Genomic DNA, 26,974 nt, shown 5'->3' with positions numbered 1-26,974 from the left:
CCAAAAAAAAGGTGTTTCAAAAAGGTTTTTTCTAGTTTCTTTCTGTGTGTGATCTATACAGGGCATTTCATGATGAGCGTTAATTAGCCGTTTCTGACAAACTATTTAACGGATCAACCTGAAAATTCCACAGTATGCATAAATCAATATGACCTAGACGCCTAAAATATTTCAGACGAAGCGACGTTGTGGCTTCTACTATAAAGTAGCGGCTTCTTTTATTTTTCAAATGGAACACCCCGTATATAATATCATATTATGATTCATTATCACTTTGTCAACAAATTCATATAATTTCCCTATACCTATCTATTACCGTTTAGAAGATATAAATTAATTTCGATATTTTTTTTTACCAAACATGAACTTTTATAAATGCTGATAATCTTGAACTCTGTTGCACTAAAACGATCAAATTTGAAATGGAGTGGAGTGATACTATGAAGATCTTCACTCCGAGTCATATTTTCATTTGCCTCATACATGAGTGGAACTCAATTTTTTCAAATGGAACACCCTGTATATTCCAACATTTTTGAGCTCTACATCCAATTTTAGATTAACTTTGTTCAGATAAAACTATTTCTATTTTGAACCGTTTTCGAGATAAACTGTTTCAAACGGAAACTGACGTGGTTTTCTTGCTCGTTTTTTTGAATTTATCACTTATTTTCGATATTCAACATTTTTTTTATAGTAATATTTTTTTTTGATCCAGTTTTTTCACTGTCTCAGATCAGTCAATTCGAAATTGGTATGTACCTACCTTAGAAAAAGTTACAATTTGTATACATTGAGGTATTGGTCTCTAACGTACAACAATAGTGTGCTTTGGAAAAATAAATAAACCAATTATTTAACGTCAGACTTTCTTTGGTGGTTGTGACTGATTGTGATAGCTACCAATTATAATAGAATAATGTCAAGATTAGGTTACAGTAATGAAGATTTCTTGAATTTATTAATAATTTATGGTGAGTGCAATAGAATTGCAAGTAGAACATGCCGAGTATTTCATGAAAGATATCCACAACTTCCAAAGCCGGATAATAATGTGATAAATCGACTACTAAAAAACTGTAGGTTTAATGGAACCTTCCGTCCAAAAATTATTCGTAAGAAGACCAAAGTGGATGATGATGACAATGGTATAACAGTCTTGGGATACTTTCATGCATTTTCAAATGCTTCTCTGCACGAAGCTGAAAGGGAGATAGGTATACCCTACGTGACAATTTGTCGAATTCCTAATAAGCATAAATGGCATCCCTATAAGTTTTACTGTGTCCAACATTTGAAAGAAACTGATTTACCTCGTAGAGTGGAATTCTTTGAATGGTTACTTGTCAAGACTCAAGAGGATGAACATTTCTTTGACAATATCATATGGACAGATGAGGCCAAGTTCACAAAAAATGGAGTTTTCAATAGACACAACAGTAATTATTGGGCGCCAGAAAATCCCCATGTTGTCCACCAAGGGGTTTTCAAGAAAGATGGCAATTGAATGTATTTTGTGCCATAAAGAATGAGTCAATTTTTCATATAAAGTTTTATGATGATGATTTGAATGCATCAAAATATGAAGATTTACAGAGGAATGAAATTTAAATGATTTTAATTAATAAACCAGAAAGAGAACGGGTATGGTACCAAATGGATGGTGCTCCACCCCATAATTCTCATTCAGTCAGCGAAGCTATAACCGAAATCTTCGAAGACCGATGGATTGGTAATAATGGACCATTTCGTTGGCCTCCTAGAACACCAGATGGCAATCCATTAGATTATTTCGTGTGGGGTTTCATCAAAAATATGGTTTACTCTACTCCAATAACAACAATGGAAGATATGAAATCGAGAGTTACAACTGCTTTCAATAGTTTGACTCCAGACTTGATCAGAAGCGCTACACATGACAATCTTTTGAAGAAATTATATGTTTGTTTAAGTAGAGGTGGAGATGTGTTTGAACACATTCTGAAATACACTGACGATTAAATTAACTCATTAATTTATGGGTTTATTATTTTCAGTTCGTGTTTCAGCGTTAATAAAACTATTGTTTGAAGAGAAGTTTCATTCGATGGTTGAGGAGTATTTTAATAATTATCTTTTCATTGTATTATCTGTGACTAATTGAGAAACATCAAACGAAATCTGTTTTACAAAAATGAGTGATGAACAAGGAAACCATGTCAATTTCCGTTTGAAACACTTTATCTCGAAAACGGTTCAAAATAGAAATAGTATTATCTGAACAAAGTTAATCTAAAATTGGATGTAGAGCTCAAATACGTTGAAGTATACAGGGTGTTCCATTTGAAAAAATTGAGTTCCACTAATTTTTTCATGAGATCAAAGTATCTGCATTTTTTGAAGACCCTGTATGAGACAAAAAAAAAATGACTCGGAGTGAAGATCCTCATAGTATCACTCCACTCCATTTCAAATTTGATTGTTTTAGTGCAAGAGAGTTCAAGATTATCAGCATTTATAAAAGTTCATGTTTGGTAAAAAAATATCGAAATTAATTTATATCTTCTAAACGGTGATAGATAGGTATAGGGAAATAGTAAATGAATTTGTTGACAAAGTGATAATGAATCATAATATGATATTATTTGAAAAATCAAAGAAGCCGCTACTTTATAGTAGAAGCCACAACGTCGCTTCGTCTGAAATATTTTAGGCGTCTAGGTCATATTGACTTATGCATACAGTGGAATTTTCAGGTTGATCCGTTGAATAGTTTGCCAGAAACGGCTAATTAACGCTCATCATGAAAAGCCCTGTATATCTTTATGAAAAAATTCCATAGTAGTTATTTTTTTTATCTTTCTTCAGAAGTTACCATATATATTGTTTACGAATGGAGAAGTAGAAAGCCAAAAAGTTTCCTCTCGAAAATAATTTTTTTCACACATTTTTACAAATTGAACTTAGTACACTAAGCATATAACCCTTGAATATCAACTACCTCATGACGAAGTTAGTACTTATGATGCACTGTTTGGAACCTTTGGTGTAAGGACGTTCCGTCTAGCACACATTCATGTGTTCCTGCTACTGGAGGTCACGTGATTTGGCACGTGTTCAATGTAGGCTGGAACTTTCAGGAACACCGCGATGACTAATTGTGAAGTGACAAGTCCTAAGCAACAATAGAAAGTTTTCAGGATATCAGCTTTTTAATTATTCCGACAAACCAAGCCAGCGAATAGAATTGCAATTTTATCAGGACATGATTTACGTCAGCGTTCTCGATGACTGATACGGGATGCCGTATCAGGAATAATGATACGGATGCCAAATCAAAATGTTCTTATCAGATGCTGTCAAGGTGGTCGGTGATTTGAAGAGACGACGACCAAAACTTCGAATTTACGACCGGTTTCGGGTTTTATACTGGATAATGGGATCAAACCCGAAACCGGTCGTAAAATAAAATTTTCCAGTGGTACTTCGACAAAAGTGTATTTATTCATTTCATTTAAGTGATCATGAATTACCATGAAGTAAACAAGTCATCAATCATATATATATGAATTACGGTACAGTAGACTTTGAGTATACAGACGGACATCAACAGTCAACTCCTTCATAATCCCTTCTTGTTTCGAATAGTCGATGACGAAAGATGCATGCTCTTTGAACGATTCGTAGTCAATCTATTTTTTTAGCATTTTGTGGCAATTTATGGAAAATTAAGCTTGTCCTGACATGATATCAATTTATTTCTGAGGTTATTTTTGAACATAATGATCACTTCTGGTGAATATTCACATTTAGTATCACCTACTCGGTTTGTAAAGTGATGCCGACCTTGTTTACCACAAACTTCCTCCTAACTTCGAAAAGTCCTTCGTCTGAAGTCGGACTGAAAATGTTCTGTATGAAATGATTTCTTATATGTTTTTTCTTCTAATTAATGAGAATAAATTTGGACCTGAACTGCAAATTTACCTCTTTCCAGGCGATCACCAGAAGTTGGTGAGAGGGTGCTTCGTAGTACTCCAGACTGGGAGGAATCAGCAATCAACGGTGACCATCTGTGGGTTCCTACTTCCGTATCTGGAGATTTCTGCTACGTGGGCGATTCGGACTGTACGGTGAGTTGACCACAATATCGCAACAATTCTTTCATACTTTTTCTTCTTGTGCCAGTCTCCGTGTGCGCTATGCCTGATTGAGGTGAGCAAAAACAGTCGGGTCTAGTTGAGTCGATGTATTCATTAAGCGATGCTTCACTGTAGTTCAACACTTGATCAAAATAAGGAAGTTCTCCAGCTGTAGTGACTGCTTTTTTGTATCTTAGAATCCCCGATACTTGCTTGATGAGTATAATACATTCACCAATACATTTTCTTACACTCAGTGTAGGAAAATAAATATTCGAAATTGAATCTCCAAACATTGATCACCCCCAACGTGCCTACATAATAGGTTTTGGTAAAAGCCTGCCAGAAAACCACTACTTTTCCAGCTAATACCACGATGTACATTGAATTATAGATAAACAGATAGATAGATGTTATATAAAAAATTACATTTGTATCAGGTCATGAGGTGAGAACAATTTGTATGTATAAAATAGTAGAACACAGTATGCACCTAAAAACAAAAAATCACATAGACATATAACATTATAAGTATAGATAGAAGTTGCCAAGCAGGTAATCAGACAGGCAAATTATTAGCGGAGTTTATTAGCAAAATATGTTGGGAGACAGATCTGTGAATATGTATCATAAGTGTATGACAGAAAATAGGACAAAACTTTATATATTGCAGGCCATAAATTCGTCAGTCGTGTAGAAACAGTGGTGGGAGCATATTTTCTTGACTTCTGATTCGTATTGATTATACAGTGCGGTCCATATGTATGGAATAAATTAATTTTAGCGTTATTATGAACTATGTGAAAAAAACCTGAAACAGGTCGATTTCTATTCTCAAATTGACAATTCACAGTATGAAAATATTATCCCCCTCCAGTACCCCTTCTGAATTATAAGCACCCCCTTGAAAATTTTAAATAGCAAATGGGGTCGTGTGGCACCTTGTTGGAAAGGGATTTTAGTCCTATGTTCAGCGATATAACGTTTTTTGAATTTGGTGCAACCATAACTAAGAAAATTAATTTTTACAATCAAAATAAATGTTCGAAATGGCCACTATTATTCACTTCTTGACAATAACCTCATCTATTAAACAGACCATCCCTGTAACACGCTCCTTAATAACCTTGAATCATGGAAAAAATCTTTGAAGATGCTAAAATATTAGACAAAAAGCCAAAGGAACAATTGATATGAATCTAGTAGGCGGCTGTCATTTAGGTATTTGAAGTTAATAAAAGACATCAATATAATATTTGTGGGCATATTAAATTTAATTATGGCTCATTTGTCCGATACTCAAAGAATATACATTTCAATTATGATTGGTTGTGGTAATAAAACAAGAACTCAAAAGGAGGTTTGTGAAATTTTTAATAATAAATACCCTGGTCAACACGTGTCGTAGTCTACAATTAGCAAAATTCAAAAAAAAGTTTCGTGAAACTGGACATGTAAAAAATTTCGAAAAACCAGGTAGAAATGTTCAATTTACTGATGAAAAAATGTTAGATGTACTTCTAGATATTGAGGTAAATCCGCATAAGACAACTCGAGAACTTGCCGCCGACAATAATGTAAGTAAATCATCTATTTTGAGAGTTTTGCATAAAGAAAAATACCACCCTTACAAAGTTCAGTTGGTTCAGGAGTTAAATGAAGATGATCCTGATAATAGGCAAGAATTCTGTGAATTGATGATGGATAGAATGAACGCAGATTTGCAGTTCATAAACAAAATAGTGTTTTCTGATGAAGCGACGTTTCATTTAAACAGTTAACAGACAGAACTGTAGATATTGAAGCAGAGAAAATCCTCAGTGGATGTGTGCAACTCACACTCAATATCCTAAAAAAGTTAACGTTTGGGCTGCTATCATTAACAATAAAATTATTGGTCCTCATTTTTTTGAGTTGCACTGTTAATGGTGAGGTTTATCTAGATTTTTTGATTAACTTTTTAGTGCCTACATTACAAATACATTTTCCTGATGTTAATCATCCAAATGAGATAGATCGAGCTATTCACTACCAACAAGACGGAGCTCCACCGCATTTTGCATGTACAGTTAGAAATTATTTAATCAAGGTTTTTTCCAATAGGTGGATTGGAAGACGTGGAACGATTGAATGGCCGGCTAGATCCCACGATTTGACTCCTTTCGATTACTTCTTATGTGGTTATTCAAAATCTAAAGTATATTTCAATAGACCAAACAATATTGCTGATTTAAAAGTTAGGATATCGGAAGAAATCAACAAAATAACCCCCGAGGTTGTACGAGAATTCCAAAATCGTCTCGGTTATTGTCAAGAAGTTATTGGTGGTCATTTTGAACATTCAATTCAATTGTAGAGTACATTGAAAAATACATTCTAAATATTATGTGGCATTATTATCTTCATTCTACGTGAAGTTTTGTGATACCTAGAGACATTATCAAAATTTTACATCCTAAAAATCAATTTTCTCAGTTATGATTGCACCAAACTTAAAAAACTCCATATTGCTGAATAGTGGACTGAAATCCCTTCCAACAAGGTGCCACACGACCCTCTTTGGTATTTAAAATTTTCGAAGGGGTGCTTATAATTCAGAAGGGGTGCTGGAGGGGGATAATATTTTCATACTGTAAATTGTCAATTTATGAATAAAAATCGACCTGTTTCAGGTTTTTTTCACATAGTACATATTAACGCTAAAAATGAATTTATTCCATACATATGGACCGCACTGTATATCCTAATATCAACAGAGTTTCTGGTTGACTTGCTTAGATGATGTCTTGGTTCTCTTAGCAGATTTTTATTTCTGGTATTGTAGTTATGGAACTCCGCATTAGTTGAGTAGGCATTTTTGTTTCTATGTATATGTATGTAGTAGTGAGTGGTTTATGTAAAGGGAAGGTACAGACATTATTCAATACCCGACAAACAGCGGCCGGCAGTGATCCCTATGTCCTGCAGTAGCTATGACTCTTATAGCCCGCTTTTAAATAATGAAGACTTTTTGGGTTTAGAGTATTACCCCATAAAATGATACCGTGATTCAAATGGGATTGTATGAGGCCAATAGAGTTTATATGTTTGCAAACTTTTTCAGTTGACGCAGAACATACGTGTATTTGGATATGGAGATTATCGTCCAAGGTTATGCCAAAGAGTTTAAGTTCAGTTTTTGTGTTTTGTTTCTGTTCAGACAGAGTAGATTATTACTATACCAGTGATCTGCTATATTTTTCACCTCCTCTTCAATGTATTTAAGAGTGTGCAAGTCTGAGTGTCGGTCAAGCAATGTTGCATCATCAGCATACATGACAGTAGTGTTCGCAAAAAGGTAGTAAAAGAGATCATTGATGTAAATAATGGAGAAAAGGGGTCCCAAGACCCTTGGGGCATACCATATTGTATCTCACGTAAGTCGGATAGTTCACTGTTATCGAAAACACATTGAGTTCTTCCTGTTAGATATGATTTTATCAGTTGGAGAAGTAAACCTCTAACGCCATAGTGTTTATAGTATATCCGGCAGTACTGGTACATGGTTTATTTCCCGCTTTTGGAGCTATCTTCATGAGGTGGAACTGTTACCAGTTAACATTTTTTTTACTTAGACGAATGTTCCATATACAGTCGAGCCTCTTCAAAATCACTCGAGTCCCAGATTTTTTCTGTACGGATGAAAGGTGATATCTGCAAATAGGTGATATCTGAAACCAATCTACTCGATTGGTTTCAGCGTAGTTCTGCTGCTGGATGAACGAAAAATATCTACAAGACTAAGCTCTGAAGGATACAAGGTGATGTTTCCTTCTATTTAACATTTCACCCACCTGAGATTGTTGAAAAATGTTACGTGATCGCTTCGATTCAGCGAAAATATTAATCGGACACAGACATTCTGAACTTTTTGGATCCTGGAAGAAGTTTCTAGGTGAACGCAGTGTAAGTGTATTACATAGTTGAATTTTCAGATGTTCGATCAAGTATTGTTTGTGAGAGCAAAACGGCTTCAGTAGACCATATGCTTTCGAAATCAGAGAGTTAATATGGCAAATGAACCCCAAATTGGAATCTGTTGTCCACCCCAAGCATTTTATTTTTTTGCTACGTTCAAATTTGGATTATTGACAGAAATTGACAAATTATTCATTACTCTATTCCGATCCCTCTTATTACCAAAAATTATGGCTGATGATTTATTTGGGAGGATGTTCAAACAGTGATTTCTTGATTTCTTTTGACAGAACATCCACATCATTATTCAAGAAATGTTCAACGGATGAAAATTCATCAATTTTTGAGGAAAAAATTAGATTGGTGTCATCAGCATATGTATGCATTTGAATATTTTTCAGTAGGTACATGGAAAAAATCAGAGGTTGAAATAATAAATAGAAGAGGTGCAAGTATAGAACACTGAGGTATACCACATTTCACATTTAGTTCTGATGATGTGTTTTTATTTATAAAACACGCTGTGTTTGATTACTGAGAAGAGATTTAAAAAAAGATCGAATTCGTAGTAACAAAGTTTTGCACATAGTTATTCATCTAATTCTTCCCTATAATCAAGTGAAACTGAAAGTGTTACTTCCGTGTTAGGAATCACACATTAAAAGGTAAGACCTCGTTAGTCCTTAGCTCACCAGGAGGAGACAATTGGAGGATCTAACGCCACTTCCTCTCAATGATGAGGTCATTCGATTTGGAACAGGAGTGAAATATCTTGGCATTGTCCTTGATAAAAACTCACCTGGAACGCTCACTTGAAAAACGTTTTACCCAAAGCCAGACTGTTCCTATGGACATCTCGAAGAATTTGTGGTAAAACTTGAGGTTTAGGTCCCAAACAAATACATTGGATTTATGTGATGAATGCCAGACCAATGATCACTTATGGTGCAATTGCCTGGTGGCTGAAGGCTTCACAGAAAATGGCCCAGGTGAAGCTCTCTGGCTCACAGAGACAGGCTTGTCTGGCTATCAGTGGTGCCATCAGTATCACGCCGTCAGCGGCCATGGAGATCTTTCTAGATCTCCACATTTTTCTGGAGAGAGAGGCTAGATGGGCTGCATATAGACTTGTACACATTGCCAATTGCACAAATCAATTCAATGCATAATGCAACAGATTGTTCGTTGACATTGGAAGTCACAGCATTCTGGAAATGACCTCTGACTTCATGCCTCCAACTGTCAACTACGAACTGCCTCATAAAGTTCTGTTTCCGAGTAGAAAGGACTGAATCCTCCAGACGAGGGAAATATTAAGAGCAGATAGTTGTTGGTTCACAGATGGATCAAAACACCTTCAGGTTCTGGTGCAGATGTTTTCAATCGCAGACCCAGAACAGAGATATCAACCTGCCTAGAAACCTATGCAACTGTATTTCAAGCGGAAACTTACGCTATTGAATTGCGTGAGGGGAGATTGGAAGAATCCAACCTCATACACAAGTCAATAAAAATATTCTCGGACAGTCAAGCGGCGTTGGAAGCTCTTGGCTCCTACCGAGTAACGTCTAAATTGGTAGCTAATTTCCAAAAACGACTTTCCCCGATTCGATAGGAAAACCTAACAGATTGTCTCTGGTCTGGATCTCTGGCCATAATAGCCTGGAATGCAACAAGGCTGCTGCTTTCCTTGCAAAGGACGGTGCTACAAGCAGCTTCATCGGACCAAAACTGGTCTCGCGTTAGGCTTTGCCAAACAAAGATTAAACACCTGGATGGCAAGAACATGTATGGACTTCTGGCAGAATCTTCTAGGATTGGCTCACTCCAAGGCGATTATTCACCTTTCGAAGCTTGATACCACACAGTTGTTGGACTACAGTAGGGATGATCTACGATGTCTAACAGGCCTTGTTACAGGTCACTGTCGTTTGAATTATCATATGTAGAGACTCGGACTGTTTGACTGTGTTTGGAATATGATGAAACAGCAGAGCACATACTTTCTGCCTGCTCCGCTGGTGACCGAATCAGATTTTTAGAGTTCGGCAGAGCCGCATTCCATCTGACCTGAAAGACCACTCACCATACAAACTAATCGGCTTCATTAAGAAGCTGGGTTTATTTGGTCGAGTGTGAATAGGCGTGAGCCACAATTAATCCTTTCGGGTTGCGGTGGAGGGTCAAATAGACCCACTCACTTTGGACGTAACCTAACCTAGTCCTTAGCTCGCACAAGTTTCAACTTTTGAGAGTGGTCGGGGCGACAGCTGGTTAACGAAAAAACAGATTTTTCAAACAGATTCTTATCATATGAATGCGCAGTGCCATCGGTTATATCAAAAAGAGCACTTGTGGTACCATAATGTTTTTAAAGCGAGACTGCGTGATGGGAAGAATACAGTTATTATCGACAACGGTGAACGTTTGGTCATAAACTGATTTTTCGATTACTTTTGAGTAATGACTCAAATGACTCAATGACTCAAGTATTGAATGTTACCGGTATCCAGTTTATATCACATCGTCCATTGTATTGTTAAGAATGAGATATTATTTCTCAGATTATCGAATATTTTTCGTTTACGTTTAAAAAATGCACAAATCGAGCCGTAACAATATATTCAAACACTCGTTAGGTACCTTTTTATATCGTGTTTTTTATTTTATGTGATAAAAAAGCATTTGCCTTTTTCGTGCCCACTTGAATGTAAAGAGAAGAGCTATATTTCTGCTCATAATAAAGAATTTGTTTTGTATGCATTGAATAGAATCGTAGTTAGCGACCATAATACACAAAGTAATGAGTTCACTATTCAGAAGGTTCATTTTTCTAGGCTATCACGCGAACGGATCTTTATGCCGAACAATCGCTTTTTACTAATTTTTTCTTTGTTATTTCGAAGCATTGTAGTTCGCGAATGTTCAAAGTAACGCGTGAAATAAAATGAAATGCAAAATATAAAGAACTAAATTATGGTCGGCTTCATTCAGTCATATTGAACTTCAAGATCGTTTCAGAGATTGAAAGAAAAATAATGAGTTTTTTTCAGTTGGATACAAAGTATTGTGAATTCATTCATTTATATCCAAACAGAACTAGCAGGTCTCATCTCATCATTAATTATATCTAACTTTAGGTTATATCAATTGAAATAAATGTATCAATTCAGTAACACAACATAGAAAATCACTCAAATCTACGATATAGTCCAAAGAAATGCTTATAAATGTATTTTGTGAAAGGGTCCAATCCAAATCGATAATTGCATTTGAGTCTCACATATAGTAAGAGGGCATAGTTGAAAACTTGCTGTTAAGCAAATTATATAAATGGACAATTTGTAGGGATTGGCCTGAACGAATTGTTCATTCAGATAATTTACATCTAAGTTGTTGGCGAGTTGAAACGTGGCTCAAGGGAAGCCCTAGTAGTTGTTACCACTGAAGTTATATTCAATACAACTAGTGTTCGAGTCCTGGGAGGACGTACATTGAATTTGATGGAAGCTAACAGTCCAGGAGAATTCATCCTATTGCATATTATTGTGTTCTAATAAACCCATATGCAAATAGTGAATGTGTTTTCACATGGTTGAAAACGTATTGAAATGGTCAAAAAGTTCGGAAAGTGGGTTCCCCACAATTTGAATTATCGACGAAAATCATCACGTTTCAAAATATGTTCTTGTTTGCTTTCGCGTAACCAAAAAGATCCTTTTTTGGATAGTATCGTCACGTGTGATGATAAGTGGATCCTGTTTTATTATTTCCATTATTTTTATCATTATCATTATTAACATTGTTGTTTCCACAAGTGATAGACATTACAACGGTCTACCCCTCCCACCCCAGAGTTCTAATAGAGGGGCACGAGATTATATACAACAAGATGTACCTGAGTCTTGGGGGGAGAACGCTAACGATATATCATTTTATCCACCCTAATGCCACACAAATCTCGGCACGTTCCAACCTTTTACCGCAATGTGGATGGTGTATCTCTAACGATGTATCGTTTTTATCTACCCTGATGCTACATAGATCTCGGCACGTTTCAACTTGTTACCTCAACTTGGATGGTGTATCGCTAACGACGTATCAGTTTCATCCACTCTTATGCCACACAGTTTTCGACACGTTTTAACTTTTCACCTCCACTTGGATGGTGTATCGCTAACGAAGTATAATTTTATAAACCCTTATGCCCCACACAGTTCTCGGCAAGTTTCAACCTATTACCTCAACGTGGATGGTATATCGCTAACGACGTATAATTCTTATCCACCCTAAGGCCACACAGTTTTCGACATGTTTCAACCTGTTACCGCAACGTTGATGGTGTGTCTCTAACGATGTATCATTTTTATCCACCCTGATGCTACATAGTTCTCGGCACGTTTCAATCTGTTACCTCAACGTGTATGATGTATCGCTAACGACGTATCATTCTTATCCACCCTTATGCCACACAGTTCTCGGCACGTTCCAACCTTTTACCTCAATGTAGATGGTGTATCGCTAACGACGTATAATTCTTATCCACCCTAATACCACACAGTTTTCGACACGTTTCAACCTGTTACCGTAACGTGGATGGTGTGTCTCTAACGATGTATCATTTTTATCCACCCTGATGCTACATAGTTCTCGACACGTTTCAAAACGTGGATGATGTATCGCTAACGACGTATCATTTTTATCCATCCTAATGCCATACAGTTCTCGGCACGTTTTAACCTTTTACCACAACTAGGATAGTGTATCGCTAACGACGTATCATTTTTATCCACCCTAATGCCACACAGTTTTCGACATGTTACAACTTTTCACCTCTACTTGGATGGTGTATCGCTAACGACGTATAATTTTTTCCACCTTTATGCCACACAGTTCCCGGCACGTTTCAACCTTTCACCTCAACGTGGATGGTGTATCGCTAACAATAGATAATTCTCATCCACCCTAATGCCACACAGTTTTCGACACGTTTAAACCTGTTTCCGCAACGTGGATGGTGTATCTCTAACGATGTATCATTTTTATCCACCCTGATGCTACATAGTTCTCGGCACGTTTCAATCTGTTACCTCAACGTGTATGATGTATCGCTAACGACGTATCATTCTTATCCACCCTAATTCCACACAGTTCTCGGCACGTTTTAACCTTTTACCACAACTAGGATAGTGTATCGCTAACGACGTATCATTTTTATCCACCCTCATGTCACACAGTTTTTGACACGTTTTAACTTCCTACCTCCACTTGGATGGTGTATCGCTAACGACGTATCATTTTTATCCACCCTTATGCCACACAGTTCTCGGCACGTTCCAACCTTTTACCTCAATGTAGATGGTGTATCGCTAACGACGTATAATTCTTATCCACCCTAATACCACACAGTTTTCGACACGTTTAAACCTGTTTCCGCAACGTGGATGGTGTATCTCTAACGACGTATCATTTTTATCCACCCTTATGCCACACAGTTCTCGGCACGTTCCAACCTTTTACCTCAATGTAGATGGTGTATCGCTAACGACGTATAATTCTTATCCACCCTAATACCACACAGTTTTCGACACGTTTCAACCTGTTACCGTAACGTGGATGGTGTGTCTCTAACGATGTATCATTTTTATCCACCCTGATGCTACATAGTTCTCGACACGTTTCAAAACGTGGATGATGTATCGCTAACGACGTATCATTTTTATCCATCCTAATGCCATACAGTTCTCGGCACGTTTTAACCTTTTACCACAACTAGGATAGTGTATCGCTAACGACGTATCATTTTTATCCACCCTAATGCCACACAGTTTTCGACATGTTACAACTTTTCACCTCTACTTGGATGGTGTATCGCTAACGACGTATAATTTTTTCCACCTTTATGCCACACAGTTCCCGGCACGTTTCAACCTTTCACCTCAACGTGGATGGTGTATCGCTAACAATAGATAATTCTCATCCACCCTAATGCCACACAGTTTTCGACACGTTTAAACCTGTTTCCGCAACGTGGATGGTGTATCTCTAACGATGTATCATTTTTATCCACCCTGATGCTACATAGTTCTCGGCACGTTTCAATCTGTTACCTCAACGTGTATGATGTATCGCTAACGACGTATCATTCTTATCCACCCTAATTCCACACAGTTCTCGGCACGTTTTAACCTTTTACCACAACTAGGATAGTGTATCGCTAACGACGTATCATTTTTATCCACCCTCATGTCACACAGTTTTTGACACGTTTTAACTTCCTACCTCCACTTGGATGGTGTATCGCTAACGACGTATCATTTTTATCCACCCTTATGCCACACAGTTCTCGGCACGTTCCAACCTTTTACCTCAATGTAGATGGTGTATCGCTAACGACGTATAATTCTTATCCACCCTAATACCACACAGTTTTCGACACGTTTAAACCTGTTTCCGCAACGTGGATGGTGTATCTCTAACGACGTATCATTTTTATCCACCCTTATGCCACACAGTTCTCGGCACGTTCCAACCTTTTACCTCAATGTAGATGGTGTATCGCTAACGACGTATAATTCTTATCCACCCTAATACCACACAGTTTTCGACACGTTTCAACCTGTTACCGTAACGTGGATGGTGTGTCTCTAACGATGTATCATTTTTATCCACCCTGATGCTACATAGTTCTCGACACGTTTCAAAACGTGGATGATGTATCGCTAACGACGTATCATTTTTATCCATCCTAATGCCACACAGTTTTTGGCACGTTTCAACCTTTTACCACAACTTAGACAGTGTATCGCTAACGACGTATCATTTTTATCCACCCTAATGCCACACAGTTTTCGACATGTTACAACTTTTCACCTCTACTTGGATGGTGTATCGCTAACGACGTATAATTTTTTCCACCTTTATGCCACACAGTTCCCGGCACGTTTCAACCTTTCACCTCAACGTGGATGGTGTATCGCTAACAATAGATAATTCTCATCCACCCTAATGCCACACAGTTTTCGACACGTTTAAACCTGTTTCCGCAACGTGGATGGTGTATCTCTAACGATGTATCATTTTTATCCACCCTGATGCTACATAGTTCTCGACACGTTTCAATCTGTTACCTCAACGTGTATGATGTATCGCTAACGACGTATCATTTTTATCCACCCTAATTCCACACAGTTTTCGGCACGTTTCAACCTTTTACCACAACTTGGATAGTGTATCGCTAAAGACGTATCATTTTTATCCATCCTAATGCCACACAGTTTTTGACATGTTTCAACCTGTTACCGCAACGTGGATGGTGTGTCTCTAACGATGTATCATTTTTATCCACCTTTATGCCACACAGTTCTCGGCAGGTTTCAACCTTTCACCTCAACGTGGATGGTGTATCGCTAACAACGGATAATTCTTATCCACCCTAATGCCACACAGTTTTCGACACGTTCAAACCTGTTTCCGCAACGTGGATGGTGTATCTCTAACGATGTATCATTTTTATCCACCCTGATGCTATATAGTTCTCGGCACGTTGCAATCTGTTACCTCAACGTGGATGATGTATCGCTAACGACGTATCATTTTTATCCACCCTTATGCCACAAAGTTTTCGACACGTTTTAACTTTCTACCTCCACTTAGATGGTGTAATGCTAACGACGTATCATTTTATCCACCCTAATACGACACATTTTTTGGCACGTTTCAACCCGTTACCTCAACGTGGATGGTGTATCGCCACTCTAACGCCACACAGTGCTGGACACGATACAAAATCTTGACTTGGGTGGGAGATACATGCTTGAATTCCGATTCTGAGTTTACAAAGTTATTTGTTTACCATAAATTGGATCTTCTTCACAGTGAACTACGATAGTACTAGTTAAGCTCTGTCATCTGATACCCGTACTGAAGTAGATGTTAAATAATATGTAATCCGCCATTTTGTAGCTGTCGTATCTTTTTCAAAGTGTACTACTATTCAGCTAGTCAAGCCTTGTCATTTGATACCCATATTGAGGTAGTTGTAAAAAGAAATGTAAATGCTCCATTTTGTAGCCGCGGCAATCTTGGCTTTACAATGATACACAATTTATTAAATGGTATTGTTATCAAAACTTAACGTATGTATCAAATATCAGATTGATCTGTCAACAGGAAGGAGGTCAAGCCTTAATTACTAAATTTGACCCAAACAAACAGGGGAAGCTAAATAAAACCGTTTGAGAATAGAGAACCATGTTTTACAGCAGCGAGTTTCTTCTGATACATAGAAAATACATCAGGAGCATATATTTCACAAAAATAATCAGGAAGATACCAAAGTTATCAATCTCTGGGACATATGTTGTTTTTTTCTCAAAATGAACTCAAACATAATCCCTACACATATTGTATGTTATTGTATATCCTGAAAACATTCTAAAATAACCCTCCACAAACATGCCTCCACACAGTTTTTTCCAATAACGTGTTCTTATTGAGAATACCTGTTTTTCGAAATAACAGCATTCTTCAAAAAATAAACCGTTTCGCAATATTCCACATATTTCCTGATATTATTTTCATAACATTGATTGCATCGTGAAAAATGAAATGCACTCGCAGACGAATACTAGCGTAACATATTGCATAAACTATTCAAAACGAATTTACTTTGTGAGCATATTACTTTTCGCCAAACTCAAAGCACGTCTCTCAAAGATTATGAACTTTCATATCGACCGTATGTGGGACGTGGTTTAGTCGTGTTCGTATAACAATAAAGAAACTTATTAACGTCATGAACATTCACGGTGGAAAATCTAGAGTTTAGATTCGAGGAAAGTGGATTTGCATACTGAATACTGAGTATATCTAGAGATACAAACGTTTCTTTCCATATTAAGGTTGCCGTCTAATCTGGCTTGACAAACTAATCCTCCAGAGGATCAACCTCCTATTTCCATGAATATTTAGCCGAGTCTTCAACTTTTTCTGGGCGATTCATTACCAAAACTAATTTTTACCAAGGATATAATGACTTTATTTCAGTGTTGCGATCTTAACGGTCTTGTCTAGCCGATGAATATGTTCATGGGTTAAAGAATTTGTAAAAGGTTTTCAACATAATGAAACCAATTGCCCATATAGTCATTCGAAATCAAAAAAAGCATGTGTATATTTTTTTCGAATATCCCTTTCTACAAATTTTCTGGAGTTATACTATGACAAGTTGACGAAATCTAAAATTATTCATGCATTTCGTAACATGCATCAATGAATCACTTGTTTGCAGATAATTAAATTGTTAGGGCTCGTATTGTATTCAGAGTCGTAACTATCCACAGTAAATAATAATAAACATTGTGATTTGTTTGAAGGTGGTTGACAATGTATTCAATTGTCTATCGCCTTAATAGAACACTTCGTACCATACTATCAACTAAACTCTTTCGATGTGCGTATTGGTAGTGTTTATATATGGTAATGGAAGTCTCTGTGAGCCGATAGTGGAGTCGCTAAAAGTATTTCGAAGCTATGCGACATTTGAATAATCGCGAGGCCCAAGTCCCATTGAGCGCAATCTTGGCCAAGTCACAATTGATTTACTACGAATTGTGGTGGCCGGAGTTTTTTTTTCAGGGAATGGTTCATAACAGCATGGAAAATCAGCAGAAGAACCGATTAATGACTTTCATCAATATCAAAAAAAATATTTGAAGTAACTACTATTTCATATTCTCAATTGATTAGAAAAGATATAGGAAAAAGGAAGGTTTTCATTCACATTATGTCTCCAATACTATTCACTTCCAGTGTCAAAAATGTAGGTGAAGTATGTGCATTATAAAAACCTCGACAATTTTCGGAATTTTCGTTTTTGATATTTCGAAAAGTATTTCCAATATCAAAAATTTGCAAATAATTTCGTTCCACTTTCTATCATAGATTTTATTGAAATTGATGAAATAAGAAGTGAATTCATTGAAAAAACTGGTATATCTGTGATAATCCTTCAAAGTGCTATAACACTGAAGTCACGGACGTTATTTTATCATCCATGGATGCATATATTCCTTTTTCAATGAAACGACCTTCTAACGGTAAACCTTGGTTCAACAAAAATTGCGAGCAAGCTGTCGCCTGCAAAAATCTCGCCTACCGGCAGTGGCGCAAAAATCCCAGTGCCGAAAACCGAAATAGGTTTGTTAATGCCCGCAACAGCTGCAAACTTAGGATAAATGAAAGCAAAGTACTTCGCAATCAGAAAATTAGGAATACAATTCTGTCCAATCCCAACGGGTCTTTATCTTTCTGGTCGGTAGCAGAAGCTAATAATCACAACTTTACGAAATTCACCATTCCACCACTAACACAATCTACTAGCTGTGTAATTTATATCCCACTCCACAGTCGATTTTCTGGGAAAGGCACCACTCACTATTTCCACACTAGAATCCACAATGCCGGAAATTACTTTTCGACAACGTCTGGCCAGACGAATTTCAAAACAGCTCAATATCAAGGCGTCTGGCCCTGATAAAGTGTCCGTCATCCTACTTAAAAAGTGCGCAAATGAACTAGCGCCAGTATTTTGCAGACTTGTCAACCTGTCTTGTGAAAAAGGGGTTTTTTCTTCTTGTTAGAAGGTTCCTCGCGTTCAGCCTATTCCCAAGAAGGGGCAAAAAAAATTTTCTAAATAACCATGGACCGGTCGCTTTGCTATCAGTGATATCAACTATCATGGAGAAAGTCGTAAGCCACCATATCCTCAATTATTTGAAAGGCTTCAACATCTTGACCGATTATCAATATGGCTTTCGGAATTAAAGATCAACAGCCGACCTTCTATCGTATGTCCTCCATATTTGGAATGACACAATCGAGAACATGGAGAATCAAGAGCTGTTGCGCTTGGAATGAGGATTTGCTGGCCAAACTTAGATGCTATAGCACATTTCTGTGTATGGCTCTCCAGCTTCTTGAAAATATTCCCTGCAAGTGGCTTTCGTTGGATATCTCTCACCATCCACGCTGGTGTTTCCCAGGGATCCATATTGTCCATAACCCTCTTTTTATTGTATATCAATGACTTACTGGAAAAAACCAAGAATCCAATATATTGCTTTGCTGATGAAAGCAAAGCAATATATTGGATTCTCGTCATTCCATTTGGATTTCAGGACATCGGCTACGGAGGCACATCTTCACCGGCATCATATCTTACAATACAATACTTTATTTTTCCTGAGACTTTTTTACAAGCATGGAAATCGTCACATAACAGTAAAGATTGGAGTTGAAAAATATCAAGTGATGAAATATGGAATATATATGAAAAAATTAAATCAATAGGAAATGTAGGAAATAATCAAAACAATTAAAAAAAGCATAGTATAAATAGTAGAATAGTAAACAAGCAAACAATCGTGATGTCAAGCAGCCAGATCAGTTTGAAAATATTCATCAAGTGGATAAAAGGCATTGTTGTAGAGAATATTTTTAACGCTATTTTTGAAATTCATGGAATTTGAAATTTTTTTTAATGAATGTTGGAATTGAATTAAATATTTTTATGAACATAACATGAGGTCCGTTCGATACAGATGATAATTTGTGTACAGGAACTATCAGATTGTAATTTTGCCTGAGAGTATAACCAGCAGCTATGCGGATAGTATACCTATGCTGAAACTCATGGTAATGATTCTTAATGTAAGTGACACAATTGAAAATATACATGGATATCACAGTTAAAATTTATAACTCGGTAAATAACTGCTTACAAGAATCACCATATTTTTTTAAACACAAGGTTCTTAGTATCTTTTTTTGAGCAATCAACAGATCATCCGATTTGCTGCAGTTACCGTAGCAGACTAAGCAATAATTTAGACTTGAGTAAACATAGGCATAGTAGTAGCTTAATAAAATATTAATGGGGACAGACTTTCTGAGATTCCAAATAACGAAACAATGCTTGGATAATTTGATAGAAATAGAGTCAATATGATCATTCCAGGATAATTGGGAGTCAATGTTCAACCCTAAAAATATGACTGATTTTTTCTGAACAATAGATTTAGTATTAGCTCTAACCAATATATTGCAGTCCATTTCTCTAAGCGAGAAAACAATGGTATTAGATTTATTGCTATTTAGTACGAGGCTGTTTCTGGCGCAGTAATTAAGCATATTAGCAACTGCAATATCAGTCAGATAACCCTTCACAAGAAGAAGAACTCAATAAGAAAGACGTGTCATGAGCAAACTGTACAATGTTGTTGATTGGTATTAGAGATGTCGTTGACGAATAAGAGAAAGAGAGTAGGACCCAGGACACTACCTTAGGGAACACCTGTTAAGATGTTATCGATTTTCAAAATTATATATTTCAGATTTGAGCCTAACCGCAATACATTGTGATCTGCCAGTCAGATAAGTCTTAATCCATTTTAGACTTTGGCCGCGAACTCCAGTATCATAAAGTTTATCGAGGAGAAGTTGATAGTTGATGGTATCAAATGCACGTGACAAATCAAATAGAATACTAATCGATTTTTCGCCATTTTCAAATTTGGATAAAACATGATTGACCAAAAAAAGAGTAGCAAGGGTAAATAAACCAGATTGGAATCTATATTGGCTCTTTGCGAGTAGGTTATACTTTATACTTAATGAGGATCTAGAAGTGATTTCAAATTGGGGTGAAAGCAACCACGTTCAATTCAATGCCACAAAAACCCAGGCATCGGTTTTGTCCAAGAAGATAAATTTCTTCGAACAAGATATAATAATGTCAGGTCAGACAATTCTGCTTTCTGCTTCGATAAGTTTGTTGGGGGTTAAAATGGACACCAATATGTCTTGGCACAATCATGTAGCTGGAATTGCAAAGGCTGCTCCTCAAAAGCTTGGAGCACTGTTCCGAACCAGAAAATTATTCACACCTCATCAACTTTTTATGCTTTATAAAGCTCAGATCAGATCTTCTTTGGAGTATTATCCTCATGTATGGAGCTCTGCCCCCAAACAGACCCTGAAGCTGCGGGATTCCATCCAGAAAAGAGCCATTCGTCTAATTGAAACGCAAACATCACGTGCAACCTTGATAGCCTGGAACATCGAAGAAAGATTGGAGATTTGTCTCTCTTCTGTAGATACTTTCACGGGAGGTGTTCAAGTGACTTGACACATTTGATTCCACCAAGAGCTGTATATATCAGAAATATGCTACGGACTGTGGCTGCTCATAGTTTTGAGGCTCAACTCAATACACCTCGAACTAGAATTCAAATCCAATGTGAATCGCTACTTTCGCACTGGCACCGCTCCAAGAGCGCCTTGAAGATGTTCCTGTAGTGCTTGTGTTTTGCCCTTAAAAAACACTTATGGGAAAAAGCATCGTACAATGATGAATTGGGAAGAAAATCTCATATAAGTTCATATCCAATATATTTTTGCTATGGTTATACTAACTTTAATCAAAACTATGTCTCTGTTATTAGCTCTTCATTTCTCGCTTGCCTCGTTTGTAAATTACACCGGTTCTACTGTAATTTTGAATTAATTTTCCCTTGTTTTTGCAGAAACACGGTTCCCGGATGAAATGTTCGGCATGTAATGTGATCGCACATCAGAATTGTATCAGCGTGCTCGTCGAAAAGGTGAAGTTTTTCTGCAAACCAACTTTTCGGGACGTGGGAGTGCGCCAATATAGAGAACATACGTCAGTCCAGCATCACTGGGTTCACAGAAGATCAGAGAAAGGAAAATGTAGAAACTGTAGCAAGGTGAGTTTTTAATTTTATTGAACTCAGACGAATCATTTTTCAAGATGTTGGATAATTAATTACTTTCGAATATGACACATTCAAAAAACACTTTATTGTGAGATTTTCACTGAACGATTTTACAAAAACGCAACACGTGTTTCTCCATACAATGGCTTCTTTACTATCTGTGTCTTTACTATCTAATTCTACATATTCAATGCCTGATATACCTTATTTTACATTTTAAAGTACCTACCTTTTAAGTACCTGATTTTTACCAATGTTTGTGATGAATTAAATCACCTGTTAACCTTGTTAACTATTACATATTTAGATATGAGTGCAAGCTTCCAGTATATGTAAACTATAAGCTGTTAATACAATAAGAGTTATAAAGTATTGACGATAACTGGTTCTCATATCAATACTTTCCATAATTCAAATTGCGTATTTTTGAAGAATGAAGATCCGATTCATACCGACACTGTTTTCCCAATTCAGTATACCATACTTCATATGGGAGTGAGAATGTGCAAAGTACAGCGTAAGCAAGACATTTTTGCTGCAGTGGTCTTTCATATACTTTATGCTGTAGCAACTACTTCTCAGTTTATCAGACAATAGTTTCATATGACTTGCCCATTGCATATGTTTGTCGAAAATTACTCCCAAAAGTTTCACCTCATCACTACAAGATATTTGTTTTTCTGTATTTTTGATTAACACAGGTGATCTTTGTTTGAAGTGCCCAAAACATACTGTGACTGTTTTCTCATGTTACAGTAACAGACAATTCTTTCCATACCAACGAATGATATCTTCATAAATCTTCTCAGTTTTAAAGTAGCCTGTCTATGTTTTTTCAAAAATTAGTAAAATTTTTATATCGTGTTTTTGTTTCCATTAGACGGATTATATCATTTACAAATATATTGAACAATAAAGGTCCCAATACAGATCCTTGAGGTACACCTCGATTTATTTCACGGTAACTACTCAGAACTTCATTCAGTCTAACAACCTGACTTCTGCCATTTAAATATGATTCAAATGATTTTAGCGGTATCCTCCTAACTCCATACGATTCTAACTTACTACATAAAAGCATATGATTGACTAAGTCGAAAGTTCTTGGAAAGTCAATGAAAAGACCCAGAGCATATTTTCCCTTATCAAGATTGTCTACAAGACATTTTTGAAAATCACACAGAGCAGATTCTGTGATCATATTTTTACAGAATTCATGTTGATTTCTGCATAACAGTCTCTGACTCCACAGGAATGATGAGAGTTGATTAGTGATGTCCATTTCAATGAGTTTAGAGAGACTTGACAATAAATTGATGGCTCTATAATTGGAAAAGTCATCAGAATCACCTTTTTTGTATAATCGCAGAACCACAGCTAACTTCAAGCATTATGGGAAAATTCCTTCAGAATAACAGAGATTGATGAGGAAAGCCAATGGTTCACATAAGCCTGCATACGATTTTTAGTAGGTTATTTGATAATTCATCAAATCTATTGAGTTGGAAGATTTCAAATAACCAATCAATATTTTAATATCTACAGGTGTAACTGGCTTCAAGAAAAACGATTTTTTGACACTGGCATATTCAACTTTAGATAATCCAGATCATGCTGATTTAGCGAAAATGGATCTCCAGTGAAATGGATGTTAAACTGCTCAGCCATTTCCGGGGCAGTCATCTGTTTACCATTATCATCGTGAATGTTTACGGGTATATTGTTTTTACAACGTCCTTTCAAATTATCAATAATTTTTCATACAGTTTTTGATTTATTATTTGCTTTCATTATCAAATCATCATCATCAAATATCTTTTCTTAGCCTCTGACAATCCATTGCAGTAGCATTTCTGTAGCTCTGCTCTTGGTTGATGATATATTGGGTAAGAAGGTGCTAAATTCGATATAAGAGTTAATTGTTGCTTTGAAAGCAGAAGTTCCTCGTTAAACCAAATTCGCTTTTCAGCTCTTTTATTAATGGATATTTTTTTAATAGGAAAACAGGAATCTATCAAACCACTAATGATATTCAAAAATTTGTTCCAAGCATTATTGATATTATTTTCAGTGTGAATGCTCTCTCATTGTTCATCTTCCAATTGATTCAGAAACTTCAGAATATTCTGTTCTAAGAATTTTCGCGAAAACTTGTATTGTTGAGGAGCAGTTTTGAGATTTTATTCAATATTGAAAGCCAAGTGCTGAGAGAAATGGTCTGACAGATTAGGATTTTTTACTTCTGATCGCCAGTCATTTATATTGGAGCTTATGAAATTATTGTCTACACAAGTACTAGAAATTGCAGTCACTCGAGTTGGAGACCTTATTGTTACTGATATATCAAAACATCCCAGCAAATCCTCAAAGAGTGCCCTGCCATTACTATATTCCAAGAAATTAATATTGAAATCACCTCCAATAACAATAGTTTTATAATGAGAAGCAACTTTTTCCAGCATATTTGCAGAACATTCTAAAAATAGTTTGAGATCAGTACCAGGAGGTCTATAAACTACAAACACACCAATATATTTTTCGTGTGCTACTGCACAACACTCAAATAATCCTTCTACAGAGATATCATTCAGATCTAACTTATATAGAGACAGTTGACATTCATTATTCTTATATTTTGCCACTCCGCCATATCCCATGGTTTGTCCAGAATAAGCATTGGCCAATGTAAAATTCTCAAGTACTACCTTCTTTATTTTCAAATCATTCTGCCAGTGTTCAGATATCAGAAGAATGTCACATTTGATATCAGAAAATACATCCTCTAGTAGATTCATTTGATCCCGAGTATTATTATATACTTTTTTCACGAAAAAACTGCCTATGAATCATTTTCATTCATTCGTTTGATTGATTTCAATACAATATTATTATACAAAGAGTTATTCAGCACTAAATTCATCATTTCATGAGCAATTTTGAATTTGCTGCCTTTGAGCATTGGATCAACAAGTAATGAGATGGATATGTTTCTTAGCTCTTTTCTGTACCTTCCGTTTCATATTTTTGATTATAATTGTGTCTGACAGATTATTAATTTGTGCGACAATAATGACACTAGTAGTGCGGCCCAGAAGCAGCAAATTTCTCATTGCTTGATTCAGTAATTTTGAGTTACTAATATTGTTTGTGTTAAACATTTCAATTAAATGATCTTGCTTGCCATAGTCAAATGCATTTTCATAACATTCCTCTGTGAGGTACGCAAGCTCTGCATTAGATTTGATAATTGAGAATATTTTATATTTTTGTTCAGAATTGACCATACTATTGAGAACCTTATGACGATATCACTTTGTGGACATCCAGCAGATGAATTCGTTATTTTATCGTGCACTGCATCTTGATCTTCTGGCAAATCTGATATTTCCGTGGCTCTGGTCCTGAAACCATCAGTAACATTTGGCTCAGATGCACTTGAAAGTTCAGTGGCTATGTTAGTTTCCAGCATAGTTTCATTAACTATTTTGTTTTTCTTTTCCTTCGATTGTTTCTTCTTATGGGATGAATCCGTAAGAATAGTCGATTGTTTATTAAGTTTCATAGACCCCTTTTCGACTGAAAGTATATTATCAGTCGTGTCCCATTTTTGGTATATCTTCTGTTCTTTGTTTTCACTTTTCCTTCTTTCTCTTCTACGTTCCCTTTCGATAGTTCACATTTTTTTTATTGTACATTTCAGTGTTTACCTGCAGATTCGAGAGATTTTTCAACGTTGTAAAGTCAGTTGGGATTGTCTGTGTAGATATGTGATTTATGTTTTTCATCAATGAACTTTTTTTACATGTTTCCTGGGTTTGGGTCTCCCTGTCAACAAAAACTGGTGATTCTTCATATCCATGTTTTTCATCACTTATACTTTTTATCTCACGTTTTAATGTTGAGATAAGCTGATTTTTTACGTTTATTGCGTCCAGTAATTCTCGCTCCATTTTCAAAGATTCTTCTAGTAAAATATCATGTTCTTCCTTCAGTTTATTTATGTGATGAGATTTTTTATTACACTCCTCTTTCAATTCATCCACGATTAGCGTTCAAGGATTATCCACCTCACTTGAGTCAAGGTCTGTGTCACATTCCCTACATATCACTTTATGACTGCCTAAATGTCTTAGAGATTTGGATTTTCCCTCACAACTTATATGAAAAACACCAACACACTTTACACAAACGTAATACATATTCATTGGTTTATTTTTACAACATATAAAACCATAATTTCGTATTTCTGAGGAGCATTCAGGACTACAATGTTGCTTGTCAGCCATCTTGTCACACACCTATATCTCACCGTTTAGTGTTACAGTCTGGTAGAATCACCCATTCGAATATCTGCTGAGCGGAAGCTGACCCCCGCAATTTGAAATGTGGTTTTTCCTTTGAGTCCCAAATTACGGTTCGTTATCTAAAATAGATTTTCTATCCCAAGCACATATCTTTTATGCAATACCGTTGAACTGGAGTGTGTTATCGTAATCGAAAATGGCTAAGTTCCTCGTTGTTTCCTGCTGATCCAGAACCGAGAATATCAAATACGTCTGTCTATTTCGCCGTCTACGATAGTTCTGTAAGGAGCGTTCGCTCTTCGTGGATGAGGACAAACCGCTAAATATTCCAACGTTTCCGTCAGATAAGAGCAGACGTCGTGCACATAAAAGTTCATTATTTGGAGAAGGGCTGTAAAGGCAGGCATTAGAAGCTTAATGGAATATCTTCCATTAAGCTTCTACGAGTACGTGGTCGACCTTGTTGACTATAATAGCGGACTAGAAAATTATGTCATTTAGGTACATCGATTCAATAATTTCGACAGATCTATGGAGTTTAGAGATTTCAGTCATTCTCGCAGTTTGAAACATTCGTACCGTACTTACTCACTCCTCAAATGTTTTGTTCAATTTTAGAGGGGGAAACTCTATTTTTCTCCCATTATCTCCATTTTTTATAGCTTCGTTGTATATCTTTCAATTTCACCCATAATTTTACAAAATGTCTAAATAATAAAATATTTTATTAAAATATATTTAATATAAAAATAATAAATAATAAAATAATAAAATAATTCCTTCAGCCCAGTCT

At 36.3% G+C, this 26,974-nt stretch overlaps 1 protein-coding gene across 6 annotated transcripts in view; it reads left to right on the top strand.

Annotated features, from left to right (window-relative positions):
* Positions 1 to 26,974, top strand: part of rdgA (retinal degeneration A) — a 381,505-nt gene that overhangs the window by 197,258 nt on the left and 157,273 nt on the right. For all 6 annotated transcript variants that reach the window (XR_012467391.1, XM_074183068.1, XM_074183066.1 and 3 more), the window contains 2 exons: positions 3,977 to 4,112; positions 21,665 to 21,868. Coding sequence is in view for 5 of the 6 variants with exons in the window: in XM_074183068.1 (XP_074039169.1) it covers positions 3,977 to 4,112; positions 21,665 to 21,868 (340 nt within the window). In the remaining variant the exon portion in view is untranslated. The remainder of the gene's footprint in view (positions 1 to 3,976; positions 4,113 to 21,664; positions 21,869 to 26,974) is intronic.

This window comes from Leptinotarsa decemlineata, unplaced genomic scaffold (genome assembly GCF_025532065.1).
Source record: "Leptinotarsa decemlineata unplaced genomic scaffold, Ldec_3_MD MMD2_tig00026330_RagTag_RagTag, whole genome shotgun sequence".
NCBI classification, from domain to species: domain Eukaryota; kingdom Metazoa; phylum Arthropoda; class Insecta; order Coleoptera; family Chrysomelidae; genus Leptinotarsa; species Leptinotarsa decemlineata.
Note: the sequence above shows the minus strand (reverse complement) of the source record. Positions and strands in the feature narration are given on the sequence as shown.